The 15,671-nt window shown below is 35.9% G+C and overlaps 1 protein-coding gene across 1 annotated transcript in view; it reads right to left on the bottom strand.

The window, feature by feature from the left end:
• The window catches only part of TENM1 (teneurin transmembrane protein 1), a 703,022-nt gene that overhangs the window by 301,181 nt on the left and 386,170 nt on the right, over positions 1-15,671 (bottom strand). Inside the window, exon 7 of the mRNA XM_045852186.1 lies at positions 5,125-5,277. Within this exon, the coding sequence (XP_045708142.1) occupies positions 5,125-5,277 (153 nt within the window). The remainder of the gene's footprint in view (positions 1-5,124; positions 5,278-15,671) is intronic.

The following is a 15,671-nucleotide window of genomic DNA, read 5'->3' as shown; positions in this document are numbered from 1 at the left end:
TATTATTTTTTCATATCTGCTGCTTAGTTTAAAGTAGTTGTTATATAATGTTTACTAGTTAATGAGTTTACTAGTTATGACAGTTTATAAGTTTCTAAGGTAGTATGAGCTCTTCTAGTACAATGCTTTCAATTATGTAAATATTTATCAAACAATGAACAACTGGTTGTTCTGGTAGATTCTAACATGTGGTTATAATCTCCATCTTCTTTTGGAAATTAAATTCAGATTCTTCAAATAAATTTCAAAAAGAAAATCTGGCTATAGTCAAATATTCTTTTTTTCTCTCATTTGGAAAATTAACTGGTAAGAAAATGCTTCAATTTCCTAACAAGAAGCAGATACATGTAAGTAACTACTGTGAATGGGGAACCAATTACAGTAGAATTTGATTTTTTATTTCATTTTTTACCTAATCTTTGCTATATTTTTATTATCATTTAGACTCATCAAGAAAAAAAGAGAAAGGACTCAAATAAATAAAATCAGAAATGAAAGAGGAGAAGAAATAACAACTGACACCAAAGAAATACAAACAGCTGTAAGAAAATATGAACAACTATATGCCAACAAACTGGACAACCTGGAGGAAGTGGATAAATTCCAAAAGCATACAGTCTTCCAATACTAAATCAGGAAGAATCAGAATCTGAAGAGACAGATTACACCTAATGAAATTGAAGCAGTAATCAAAAACTCCCAACAAATAAATGCCCTGGATCAGATGGCTTCACAAGTGAATTTCACCAAACATTCTAAGAACTAACACCTCTCCTTCTCAAACGATTTCATTAAATTCAAGAGGAGGGAAGGCTCCCAAACTCATTTTTTTGAAGCCAGCATTATTCAAATTCCAGAACCAGATAAAGACACTGCAAAGAAACAAAGTTGTAGGCCAATATCCCTGATGAGCATAGATGCTAAAATTCTCAAAAAATAGCAAACTGAATACAGCAATGCATCAAAAAGATCACACACCACGGTCCACAGGGATTTACTCCAGGAATGCAGGGTAGGTACAACATTCACAAATCAGTAAATGTCATTCACCACATAAAAAAATGAAAGATAAAAACCATATGATCATATCAATAGATGCAGAAAATGCTGTTGATGAAATCCATTTATCACCCATTTATGATAAAAACTCTCAGCAAAGTGGGATTAGAGGGAACATACATAATCATAATAAAGTCCATATATGATAAACACACTGCCAGCATCATACTCAATGGGCAAAAACTACAAGTGTTTGCCTTAAGATCAGGAACAAGACAGGGATGTCTGCTCTCAGCTCTCTTATTCAACACAGTGTTGGGAGTCCTAGCCACAGCAATTGGAGAAGGGGAGGAAATAAAAGGCACCCAAATTGGAAAAAAGGAAATAAAACCTTCTTCATTTGCAGATGACATGATACTGTGAATAGAGAAGCCCAAAGATTCCACCAAGAAACTACTAGAACTGATAAATGAATTCATCAAAGTAGCAGGATACAAAATTAATGTCCAGGAATCAGCTGCACTTTTTATATGCCAATAATGAATGAACAGAAAGGGATATTAAGAAAACAATCCTATTCACAATTGCTTCAAAAACAACTAAAATACCTAAGAATAAACCTAACCAAGGATGTGAAAGACCTGTACATGGAAAATTATAAGACACTGAAGAAAGAAACTGAAGAAGATACAAATAAATTGATTATTTTTAATGTACCATTCTACTTATCCACCACTCTGATGATGAATGTGATGACAATTAAAACATAATAGATCTTAAATCGCTAAGTAAAGAACATCTAAATCCTAGGAAGGTCTTCATTCATGGAAAAGTTGATACCAGTGTAAGAATAGGATCTGTAGTACCCAATAGGATGTCAATAAACTCTAGGTAATTTTCCAATGATTTGGCCCAATAATAGTTACTGCTAATTAAGTAAAACAATGTGCCTGGAACTGTGCTATATGCTTTACTTCCACTGTCTCACTCCTCATGGCCACATATGCGACAGGTACAATTACTATCACCCTTCTGTTACAGATGAGAACACTGGTTCAGGGAGATTGTGTGAATTAACTACCTGAACTGGAGAGCCAGTGAATGACAGTGAGTATTCAAAGCCAGATCTGACTGACTCCTGAGTCCATGTTCTTAACTACAGTGCTATAATGCCCAATTCTCTAGGAGAGTGAGGAAAACAGTGTAGAAAAAAATGATCTGGTTTTCAGTTTTCTATTTTAAGGCATAGAGTGTCACTAACACAAGTTTCTAGAACTGTACTTATGGGGTATGTGATGGTAGAAAATCATAAAAGGACATATCTGATCATTTGAAAAGAGTCTTACATTGAATCTTTTATAAGGTTTGGTTTAGTATACACATGGCATATAAAAAAGGAGCTATGTTTTTACTTGGTAAGTAATATGCAGTATCTATCTAATATAGCAGAAGTATAATGTATAATTATAGTTAAGGTTTTGTTTAGACTCCCATAAAATTTCAATTTAGCATAACAACTTGGTATATATGACATCAAGTCTTAATAATTTTTCTTAATAAAGTATTAAATTGAAATTGGTTTGGGCTGCTTGTTGTTATAATTGAGCAGAAACTTAAAACTATTTTTCATTTTTGAAACTTGTCACAACACATTAAAATACAGGTATATACAATTGTCTAAAATATACTGAAATCATGAATAGACTCTAGGGCTTCACCCGCATTGTGTAAAGTGTCTTTTGTGCTATCATATACATTTTGTGTGTGGATTTCAGTGAAGTGTAGAAGAGGCAAGGCTCTGGAAGCAGACCAGCAATTTCTAGCTGTCACCTTGGGCAAGTTACTAAACCTCTCAGTGCCTCTGTTGCTCATTTGGAAAATGGGAACCATAAATTTATGTTCCTGGTATAATTCAGGTTAAGTGTCTGGAGCCATTCTTCCCATGTGGTAGCTGTTTAATAAATTTAAATCTTCATCAACAAACTACTTTGTCAATAAGAATTATAGGGCTCTGCCCTGGCTGGTGTGGCTTGGTGGACTGAGTGCCGGCCTGTGAACCAAAGGGTCACGGGTTTAATTCCCAGTTGGGGCACATACCTGGGTGGGCCAGGTCCCCAGTAGGGGGCACATGAAAGGCAACCACACATTGATGTTTCTCTCCCTCTCTTTCTCCCTCCCTTCCCGTCTTTCTAAAGATAAGCAAATAAAATCTTTAAAAAACAAGAATTATAGAGATCTGAATCAAAATATAGAAATGAATATGCTCTGATGACAACTGTTGGGGGAGGAAGAGATTTTACTCTATCCTTCTAGGTTCTTTTTGACTGCTCTAATCATTAAGTCTACATGAGACAGATTAACCAGAGAACAAAGTGAGATGTAATGAATTCTGTACATATGGGAAGCCCACCTATATGAAAGGATCAGAGACAGAAAGGGAGAATGAGGTATGTGGCATTCTGAGTTAAGGAAGAGGTAAGATGCCCTGAAGCCTCAGAGGGGAAGAGAGTAATTTGCAGGATGACATGAAGAGCAGATGTTCAGTAATTAGTAGTTTGCCCTGCCCTATAGATAGGTCATAAAAAGTTATTTCTGGTGATAACTCTTATTATGAGGATGGCCCCAAATTTGAATTCTTTAAGGAGAGCTAAAGGTTTCTCTGGAGGCTGCAGGGTCTCAGTTGCCTGCAGCTCAAAATAATGCACATGCCAAAGTGGCACATCTTGGGCAGGTCTGTTCCAAACCCCTTTCACAACTACGTGGACAACTTTCTCCTGTCTTGCCTGTTTAATTTTCCTCAAACAGATCAGTCATGATTTTCAGTGTGAATGGCAAGAAACCCCTAGGCATTATGATACCCAGTGGTGGCTCTTATACTTGTAGACGTAAAGGAATCTAACAGTATAGGAGAGAAGGGAGAAAAAGGCCAAATCTGAGTGTATTCAGACTGTTTCCTGGGCCATCTGTGACCCTTGTACTGCCCTCCACCCCTCTCAGCAGCAACAGTGAAATTGCTTGGAAAGGTCAGTCCAGGTTAGAAACTAAATAAAACAAACTGCATCATGAATTGAAAAATAGAACAAATCATAATGTTTTCCTGAATCCTAGCATTAATTTTAACTGAGGCATAGACCAAAGCAAAGTTACTTTTTCAAAAGCAAACTAAAACAAAACAGAACAAAACACAAGTAATGAGTAGAAACCTGAACAACTACAAAACAAAATATCTTATTTGCAAATGGTGAACCAAAATAAAACATTCTTACCAGCCTTATAAGATTGTAAGCTTTTTGAGGGTAGGGTTTGGATCATTCCCTCACTCATATGTTTATATATGATCTCCTTAAAGTATTTAGGATACTGCTGGCTATACATTTTGTTTTCAATTTCTACTTTTTTGAACTGAACATGGCTCAAATTCTCTGTACTGAATCCTATTTCAAGAGAAATTATAATAAAAGCTTTCAGCTATTTTCAGTGCTTATATATTAAGACTAAGATCATTCAATGTAAGTAAGATGTTGAGAGTGCTGGTACTGTGACATTTATTGTAAATAAGTCGGGCAGTTCAAGCTTATGTTGTTTAAATTTAACAACTCAGTACTCAAAGTGTTTTTTCTTTTCTCCAACTAGGAAGAATTCATGTTCCTTAACTAGAAAAAAATTTACGTTCCCACACTTTGACATAAACATTCACCCTTATATTAAACATAAAAGGTTTTTTCTTATTATAAACAGAAGAAATTTCCATATACCCTTTGTAAAATGTTATACATAAATGCTGGGCTTGGACACAGAGAACTTAATCAAAATCCCATGTTGCTTCAGGGTAGTTATATGTGAAATGCAATTTCCATTGTATTGAAATCTCCATCCAGTAAATATTTATCTATTTTCAAAATTGCCAACATATTTGAAAAGTTTAATTGGTTTATACTCAAGGCTCTAGAGAAAGGAATATTTGCTTTTAGAAGACATTTACATGTATTTATTCTGTCCACGTAGGTGACTTCTTTCAAGTGATCAAGGAATTTAATGTGAAGTTAACCCATCCCAGATTTGGTTCTAATGACCAAATTAGAAGAAAAGGAATCAATAATCAATCCATCACTTTGATCACTGTACCTTTTTTCTCTGATTTATCGGAAACTTTTCCTCCAATTGGAGAGTAAGTAGTGTCCATGGATTCCGTCCCTCTGTTCCCTTTGCTAACTCCATTTTCATAGAGCTGTCCTTCAACTGGTTGCAACTGCCAAGTCAGGCCGAACAAATGCACTGCTGCAAGAAAACAAGCCATACATGAACTTATTCCAGACTTGCTGAGAAGGTCTCTAAACCAGCTGTCCCTCTGCACCTAAACATGTCATGACCAGTTTTCTTATAGTTAGGCCAAGCAACTTAAATTATATACCTACTTCATACATGTAGCCACTTTTCTAAGAAGCTGCTGTTAAAATTTTGAGGATTAGAAGTTGGAGTATGGGTTAAGCAACTACAGTGGGATTGGACTCTGGTCCTCAGTGCTATGACCCCTTCCTTTTATATTTCCCGCAGGGGAGTGTGTCTAGTTTGCATACAGAGACTGCAGAGTAACAGTGGACAGGCTATTGTGAGAGCAGGGGAGACCTTCTCTAGACCTCTGATTCAATTCAGCTCAGCAAACATTTCCTGAGTGCCAAGGATGAAGAAGGTCCTGTGAGAGCTGCTGCAGATGTTAAAATCTAGACACCTATTAGGGTAAGAGTTTGAATACAAGTGTAAAATAGCTATAATATAATGCAAAATAACTGGCATGGCACAGGTTCAAATCGCTATCAGAGGATTAAAAAATACTCAGTGTTGATCAGCGTGCAGGAAAATGGGTACTCTCATACAGTCTTGATGAGAGTATTTAGAAAAATCACCTTTTGGGAGGGCAATGTAGCACCATTTTTCAACAAAATATCTTTATAACTTGGCTTACCCTTGTAGCCAACATTTCAATTTCTATAAATTAACTATGAATATGTACAAAACTCCAAAGTTATTCAATGTAATATTTAAAAATGAGTACCAAGCTATGATCCATCTAAATATTCATCAAAAAGAGATTGATTAAATGGGTGATATTATAAATAATACAGGATTACATGGCTAGTAAATTATGTTGCAGCAGACTATGTAATGGCATGGGAAATATTTATGATGCATCAAATGAAACCCATCAGGCTACTAAACAGTATGAATAGTATGATCTCTAGTGCATGTGTGTGTGAGCGTGTTGATGTCTGGAAGAACCGGCGGGGAGGATATACAGCAACATAACAGTATGGAGGTCTGCTGGAGGGTTTTTATTTTCTTCTTTATGATTTCTGCATTGTCTATTTTGTACAATGAATATGTGTGGTATTTGCCATATGGGAATTTTTTTTTCAGAAGACTGGATTAAAGAAACAATAGATTAAAATTGGCTAGGCTGATCAGGGGTGATATAATGATGGACCCTGAGGGATGTGTAGGGTTTTAACAGGTGGCAGCAATGCATGGGGCCGGGGAAGGGTTGTACAAAAAATGACTTTGTAAAGTGCCAGATGTCTTTGAGGCAAAGGAAGCTGCTGGGGTTGGATCTGAGTTTAGCGACATGTAGATGGTAGTGGAAGTTAAAGCTGGAAGGGTAGATTAGGGCTGTACTGTGGAGGGTAATGGATGTCACACTTAGATATTTGGATTCTATTTACTAGGAAACAGGCAGGCATTGCTGTTTTCTGAACAGAAGAGTGATATAATCAATTTACTTTAGGAAGATTAATTTGATAGCAATGGGGAGCACTGATGGTTTCTAGGCAAATAAATGATATCATCAGAACACCCTTTGTAGAAAGATAAATCTAGTAGTAGTGGGGAGAAGGATGAATGGAAGGCCTAAAGATGTGACAAGAACACAAATCGGGAAGGCATTACAATAATCTAGTTGAGAACTGAGTATCTCAAGTAGAGCCGTGGCAGTGTGAATGCAAAGCAGGTGACTCCTTAAGGAGAAATTGCATGAAAGTTATGTCACCATTTGGCAACAAGCTCTGCATCTACACACACATGTGTCTGTGTCCAAGTGTGTTCATGCATGTGTGTAGGTGTGTAAGGTTGGGTATAGGAAAAAGTGAGGGAAAGACAGAAATCCAAAATGGTTAAGGCTTGAGCCTGAGTAACTGATAACACAGTGAAACCATGAATAGAGGCAGGGAATTCCACACTTGACCCAGTGCTAGGTACAGATAGTTGGTGCTGGATATGTGTTTGGTGAATGATAATTTGTTTGGGGCAGGATGGGGTGATGGCAGGAATACAGTGAATTCTAGAGATGCTGGGTTCCAAGGATCAATGTGTTATCCAGATAGCCATGGTCAACACAGGTTTGGAGGTCTGATGTTGTGGAAAAATATTAAGGCTAGAACAAGACTACAGAGTCATACTTGCACAGAGGCAGCAACCAAAGTCATTGAGGGAAAAGAACCTTAGGAGAAAAGAGTGTCTAGGAGAGAAGCTGGAGAAGTCCTTTTATTTGTTTTCTCATTGTAATTTTCAAATCAAACAAAGCTTACCAAAAGGAAAAAAAGGTGAATCTGTTCGTAAGTCATACCATAGTTGTCTTTATATTCATAGGCACACTGAAAGGGGCTCATTTGTATGGCTAACACTCATGTATAGTACATGAGTTAGCAACCGAGAACAGGAAAGCCAGCCTGATAGCCTATTTAAAAATCATTCATCCACTTTGAGTTGGAGCTAAAGATATTTCTAACACCTACCTTCTAATTTATTCTTAAAAGTGTTAAGCATTTAATTGGTTTATACCCTTTTCTTTGGATTAAGGCCAGTGCTGCCTGGTGAATTTCTGTTGCGATTACTGGAAACAACTGCAACTCAGATCATAATGGTTCTAAGCCCGGTACAGCACAGCATGCTAATAAAGCTATGTTAGTGACATCTTGGAGATTATCTTGCCGAGAGACTCAAAGTATGGTTGGTTTAACACACTTGTTCCATTTAAAGCTGTTTATCAGTTTTATAGAAAATCTGGTCTATTCTGCCCCACAAATACTTTGAATATAATGGATATTAAACACTACATTGAAAATGTGTCTGATTCCTTCGGTTCAGTTACGTTTGTGAATTCGATGAGCCATGAGGAACGAAAGGCACAGTAGTTCTCATTTTAAAGATCAAGGGGGCTATTTTCCATACTTTATTTAAGTTAAGGCAGTTTCCTGAGGGCACTCAAAAATGAGAGAAAAAAACGCATGCTGCAAATTACTTCAAAATCATAAAGATTAATTTTTCACCATCAAATGAAATGGAGTGCTTCCAGCCAATCAAGACACATAAAGAGGTATGGAAACATTTAGTAGGGTACCCTTTGAGGGTAGGGAAGTTATATATTTTTTTGAGTTTACTAAGTCTTCTCTAGGCAACAAGCTGTTCCTGTTGAATATATAATGAAAGCTAACTTGTTACAGGTTGTAGATACTATGGCAAGGCTACTGGTCTTTTCTCTCCTCCAAACTGAACTTCAAAATACTGAGTTGTGAAAGGAAGTAAAAGACTGTACTTATATGCAGGGTAATCTGAGATAACTAAATAACTAGCATTTGAGTTCTATTAGAAATAAATAATATTTTGTTCATACCAAGACAAATAAATAAAATTATGTTGACATGTGGGACATACCAACATACCAGTAGAAAGATACAGTAGTAATTCCACTATGAGACGTATTTATTGATTCATTAAACAAGTATTTTCAAGGCATACTTGGGCACACTGGGAATGTTCAGAATACAGGAAACGGCAATGAAATATTTAACAGCCAGAACAGAAAAGGTACTGGCTGGCCAATATGGATATTGTATATAAACAAGCACTATAGCTTAGCAAGGATACACTGAGTGCATATCAGCCTTGGCTACAGAATGAAGATACAGATCCTTAGCTTCCAGTGGATTCTTATCCAGATCCCTGCTATGTGTTTATAGCCATACTCTTTAGGCAAGTCCCCCAAACAAAAGTATACATAGTATGGCCCAACTGGCTAGAATTATGGTTATAGTAATGAGCAAATAGGGCACTGTTAAATTATATTCATATACAGATTCAACAAATACTTTCTTGAGTGCCTACTTTGTGTCACAAACTTTAACTTTATAATAGCAGTGAATAAAATTTTTAAAAATCTCAAGCCTTTCAGAACTCATATGAGAGGGTGGTGGGTTAAGTAGGCAGGAAGTGAATACTATGTAATATAATGTGGCTGTATGGAAACAAAGAAACAAATAATGGCAGGTGGTATAAATGCTATGAAGAAACAAAATAAGAGTAGATAGGGAAGTCCTCTTGAAGGAGGTAATATTTGAATCAAGATTTGAATGACATGAACCCATATGAATATCTAGTTGAACCTTCTTAGAGGAAAAAACAGCAAGTACACAAAACACTGAGTCTTGTATGAAATGCAAGCCTCCATCTTCACTGAGCTGTAGTCACACTAAGGAGCCCAGTGTGATTGCAGCTCAGTGAAGATGGAGGAGTGTTAGAAAAACTCATAATACAAGGGTGGGACCATAATCCTCTTACATCTGTGCTCTAACCAACATCATGAACTAGTCATCAGTAAACCACAAGTTCACAGGAAAAAAGTAATAAAATTAAAATCAGAAATACCTAAATATATACCTAAAAATAAGTCTTTCTGGTAATAGTAGATCTAATATAAGTGCCCCTGACCCCAGATAAAACCTAAGTTCTTTTTCCTAAAGACATACATAAAAATATACAACCTCAGTGAGTAGAGACATACACTCCCCAGATCTTTCAGGGAGTACCTCGCTGAAATTCAATGGCTGGACAGAATGTGCATGCTTATTTAGATATTCCAGGAGTAATGTCTTTTCAGCTGATTGAGAAAGACAGTTCCTAATACTCTCCTAACATAGGTACCTGACTGCTGAGCCTTGTACATTTTATAATTGGGATCCTCTTTGTTTTATTCAAGTGAAAGTGGCTATGCTCTGAAATTATAAATTTATTATGAAGTTAAGGTAACAAATGGATTATTTCAATGTCCCCAATTGCCAAACTTAATCAAACACCTTCTATCTCAAAGGAACCTGATTCCAGGGGCAGTTCTTGACTTGTACATTTCTATAGGCCACACTTCCAAGTCTCTCAGCAGTTATTTCTTTGCACTCACTGTTAGGATTGTTGGACTTTGTCTTAAGTAGGGCTGATGGCCTCTAATGATATTCATACTCGATAATGCTTCGTCATTGCATTCTCCTTCAAAAGGCAAATATTCACTTACAAGGGAGAGACCATAGGAATGTTTCAGAAGTAAATACAGAAAATATGTGCTACAGGATTTAGGTCTATAGTATATGACATGGTAACAACACATCATGTGCATCCATCAAGCACTTGAAATATAGCTTAGTCAGAGTCAAAAACTTAGCATGAAAGAAAAAATGTAAAATATTGAATTAATAATTTATATATTGATTACATGTTGAAATGATAATAGTTGGGATGTATGTTCAATTAAATAAAAATATTTTAAATAATTTTTCCTGTGCTATTTATTTATGCTTTTGGTCCTATGCTGTTCGTTAGTTTATTATGTTCATTAAATTCCATATTCAAGTGAGATCATGTGGGATTTGTCTATCACTGATTAGCTTATTTTGCTTAGCATAATATTGTCTAGATCCATCCATGCTGTCACAAAAGGTAAGTGCTTCTTGTTTTTACTGCTGTGTAGTATTCCATTGTGTAAATGTACCATAACGTTTTTTATCTACTCATCTACTGATGGGCACTTAGGCTGTTTCCAGATCCTGGCTATTGTAAATAGTGCTGCCATGAACAAGGAGGTGTGTGCATTTTTTTTTTGTATTGGCATTTCTGTATTCTTAGGATATAGTCCCAGCAGTGAAATCACTGAGTCAAAAAGGAGTTCCCTTTTCAGGTTTTTAAGGAAATTCCATACTGTTTTCCTCAGTGGCTGCACCAGTCTGCATTCCCACCAGCAGTGCACTAGGGTTCCCTTTTCTCCACAACCTCTCCAGCACTTGTTGTTTGTTGATTTATTGACAACGATTTGAGGATTGACTTAGGGAGGGGATAGGGTAGAGCTAGGTGGAGGTGGGGAAAGGCAGAAAAAGTGGGAACAACTGTAATTGAATAAATAAAAAATAATTTTTCACCCATTTCCTTTTACTTTGTTAATGTGGCTACTATAAAATTTTAAATTACATGTGTGGTTTACATTGTACTTATATTGGACAGCGTTGATCTTGACTATCTAGAACATTTCACAAAGAGATATGGCGTTTCTCTGTTAGCACCCTATCATAGAACCTACCATGTTATACGAAAGATACATATTTATATGTCAGACTCATCATTATTAAGCACCCAAAGTGTAGGAGCCACCTCTTTTTCATTTTTCTCTCTGGTACATAACTCAGTGCCTGTTATCAGGAAGTACCCTGCTTATATACTGCTGATAACACATGTAAAGTGGTAAAGTGACTTTGGAGAGAAATTTGGGGATATGTAGAAAATTTAAATTGAGAATATTCCTTGACCAAGAAATTCTACCTCTAGGAATGTGTACTAAAGAAACAATAACATTATGTGCACAAATGGACATGCACAAGCAAATTCATGATAACACTGTTAATATAATGATACTGTTAATACAGTAAAAAATAGAACCAGCAATATATTATTCTATGACAGCAATTTTCAACCTTTTTCATCTCATGGCACACATTAACTAATTACTAAGAATCTGTGGCACACCAAAAAATACATTTTTTGCTGGTCTGACAAAAACTAGGTATAATTTTGATTCATTCACAGCAGACAGCTATTGTTGTGTTGGCTGTTGTCATTTTTTGGTTTGACAATCTAAGGAAAGAGAGGTCAGTGCCCCTGACTAAATATCCAGGTATTGTACATTTTTAAAATTCTTGTGGCATACCAGTTGAAAATTGAGAATCTATGGGATATTATGGAATCACCAAACTGTCAGTTTGGTGAAAACTAAAGGGATATGACAACTAAATGCAGTGCGGGACCTCAGATAGGATCCTGGAACAGAACAAAAGGGAACAGAAAAATTGTAGAGGTCAGAATCAAACTCTCAGCGGAGTTAACAGCATCATACCACTGTTAATTTCTTGCTGTTAATAATTATACTGTGGTTATACAAGATGGTAACACTGGCAAAAGCTGAGTGGCAGGTGTACAGGAATTCTGTGCAGCGCTGCAACTTTACTGATCCAGGGTTGTGCTGGAGCTGGCTGTACATGTCTCTTCAGTGGCTTTACATTGGTAGTTGAAATTGCCCATGGTGGGTGCATTAACACTCCAGAAATCAGCAAAAGCTGCAAATCAAGGCATTTTTGCCCAGAGAGCTGGCTATTAAACATTTATCAGCACACCACTGGATGACCTATATGAATTGACATGGAAAGAGCTCTAAGAGTTGTATGAAAAACATTGTAGAGCAATACATACCTGATGATTCTATTTAAGTAAAGAAAATATGTGTATCCATATATATAAATGCCTAGAAAGACAACTGGAAGGATTACTAACAACAATAAAATAATGAATAAAAACCCTATTTTTTCAAGATTTTATTTATTTATTTTTAGAGAGGGAAGAAGGGGGAGAGAGAGAGAGAGAGAGAGAGAAAGAGAGAGAGAGAGAAAGAGAGAGAGAGAGAGAGAGAGAGAGAGAGAGAGAGAGAGAGAGAGAGAGAGAGAGAGAGAGAGAAACATCAATGTGCGGTTGCTGGGGGCCATGGCCTGCAACCCAGGCATGTGCCCTGACTGGGAATCGAACCTGCGATGCTTTGGTTCGCAACCCGCGCTCAATCCACTGAGCTATGCCAGCCAGGCATGAAAAAAACTATTGGTCTTTAGAGTGGGAAGCTTGGGGCAGAACATCAACATTCTCATAATACTGTTAGAATCTTTTACAATGGTAATATATTCATGTATTGTTAAATGATAAAAAATGCTAGGTGCTTGACAAAACTTTTTAAAAGCTGAATGAATGGATACATTGTTTTATTCCATCTTTTTTTTATTATCGTTTTCTGTCTAAAATAGAGCTTTCCAACACATTTAAAGCAGAACAACTAAGAAATTAAATAGGAATTTAATTTGTGGAAATTAAATAACCCCAAATGTGAAAAACAGATACAGCAGAATTCTTTTTACCAAAAGGAATTGGGGACATGTCCAAAAGCTTTGGCCAAAAATATAAATCTGCTGGCCCAAAAAATTGTCCTCAAAATATCTCAGTAAGGAAAATTTGGGTATTGGGAAAAATTCTTTTTAGGCAGTTAAATTTTTTGGAATATTTTTATGAAGTTCATGTCAGAAGGTAGGAGCCTCCACGTTAATTCTGTGTCATTTGCTGTTTTGTGTCCACTCTCTTATAGTTAATATTGAATCCAGGTAATCATAAAATAAATAGGGCTTTGATAATAAACACATAAGTAAAGCTTGAAATTGTAATATTTGCAAGGCAAATGCAACTTTGCTTTCAAGGAATTCATGTTGCATCTCAAAATGAACACATATTCAGCTAAGAATGCTGTATTTATTCATTGCAAGAATATTTTGTAATTCAACTATGTAATTCAATTTTGGTGTTATTTTGTAATTCGACTATGTCAACTATTTGGACAGTTTGCAACTGTCTCACAAATACAGTCCTGCTCATTGATGGATAATGTCATGTTTCAAGTCACACCAAGACAAAGGCACATAATATTTTTTCAAGATCATCTGTTTTTTTCTTTTTTTCAGCCATCCCCTCCAAACCCACCAGTTCCCTTACACATCTTGCTTCATGTTCCTTCAGGCTAAGGAACGCTACTGCTTTTATACTTTACTCCCAAAGCTTGTCAAAGCTACAGATCTCCTTGGATGTTGAGTGGTTCCCTTCCTGAAAAATATACCGACTACATTACCCAGATGGTGACCCCTGATGACTTCAGGCTCTCAAGTTAACTCCTATGGGAAGCAATCTCACAAGACTGATACTTCAGTGGACGTCATGTAAAGCTAGATGCTTCTGTAATAAGAAACATCACTGCAAAAATAAATGATACTTGAATTAAATGCAGTGACTGCTAATATGATAGAAACCAGGTTATCTTTCCATCTTAAAATAAATCCCCTTCTCATTACATATAGCCTTTTGATAAATTACCTTCGGATCTTGGTTTTATCCTGGTAATAAGCAGATTACATGCAGGATTGAAAACCATTAGTTTCCAGAGAAGCATTTTTCAAGAACTACATAAAGGAAGTAATGCATGTTTATTTATGGAGCCTTACTTTTGCCTCAGCAGTTTCATTCAAGTTTTCTCTTTTTTTCCCTAGGGTTATACATATACATTTTCTACTAAAATATCATCTGTGCTCACACTACATCATAAGCATAAATTAAACATACTTAAATGATCCTTTTCAAAGCAATTTGAATGGAGTCAATATGGCTTTGAGATCCCTTTCAAATATTTTTAAAAGCCTGAAAAGCTGTTGAGTCGGGTATGGGTAGAATTTCCTCTGAAAGAAAGGACTTCACTAATTTAACAAAAAATAAGCAAAAAGAAGGCATTTTAAATTGAACAGTTTTATGTTATACACTTTACAAGTTTGCCATGGTAAAACTGTAAAATTAAATGCCAATTAAAGAAAAGACTGAGAGAGTACAACAGAGGCAACAAGGACACCTTTTTTTTTTGTCACACCACACATTGGAAACTCTACATTTCCCCTTCTAAATGAAATGAATTCTTCTCTATTGCAGCACACTTTTTTTTTTGCCTTAGTATGGTCCTAGTTTTATCCAAGGCTAGAAAAGATTCTATCGAAGTAATAAATCATTTTAATATCCCAGTTCTATATTATATTATCTTAAAACTTGCATTTATTATGTATTTTATATTCTCCATTCCAAGGCTGCAGCAATATTTATAAATAACATGTCTATTTGGGTAGCTTATCACAGGTTTAATATATGATCTCCATTTGCAGTTGTATAACAGGCCCATCTGTGTATTCCTTATCAGACAGACACAATTATTTAGTGTTTTCATCTCAAGTCATAGCACCAATAGGTGTTCTCCATAATTCAAATCTTATTTACTTTTATATTATTATTTGCTTTGTGGAGTCAGGAGGAATAAGCAGTGTAGTTATGGGATAATTTTTTTCAACCCCCCCCAACTTAATGAATAATGCAGTAGAAATATCAATTTAGCCAGGAATCAGCACTTTTGATTCTTTATAAAAATTGTCTTTTTCTTTCCTATTTTACTTTGTTTTCCACTCAATGAATTTTCCCTTTTGCTATGGTACAAATCACTACCTATCACTTCATCATTATTGATGATGGAAGTCTCTTAGATTCCTAAACAGTCTCTCACATTCTTTCCTGGCTGAAGTGTTTATAATATCCAGATATTTAAAAAGATTGAAATAAAATTGGTGACTACGGAGAGAGAGAAAAAGACCTACACAGAAGCTCTTTCTTCCTCTTACCCATTTGCCCCATATGTATTTAAATTTTTAAATGGGGATACATTCATTGATTTATGTCCTCGACCTCTGGTA

This window comes from Phyllostomus hastatus, unplaced genomic scaffold (genome assembly GCF_019186645.2).
Source record: "Phyllostomus hastatus isolate PE091 unplaced genomic scaffold, TTU_PhHast_1.1 phas_contig_90, whole genome shotgun sequence".
In the NCBI taxonomy this organism is placed as follows: domain Eukaryota; kingdom Metazoa; phylum Chordata; class Mammalia; order Chiroptera; family Phyllostomidae; genus Phyllostomus; species Phyllostomus hastatus.
Note: the sequence above shows the minus strand (reverse complement) of the source record. Positions and strands in the feature narration are given on the sequence as shown.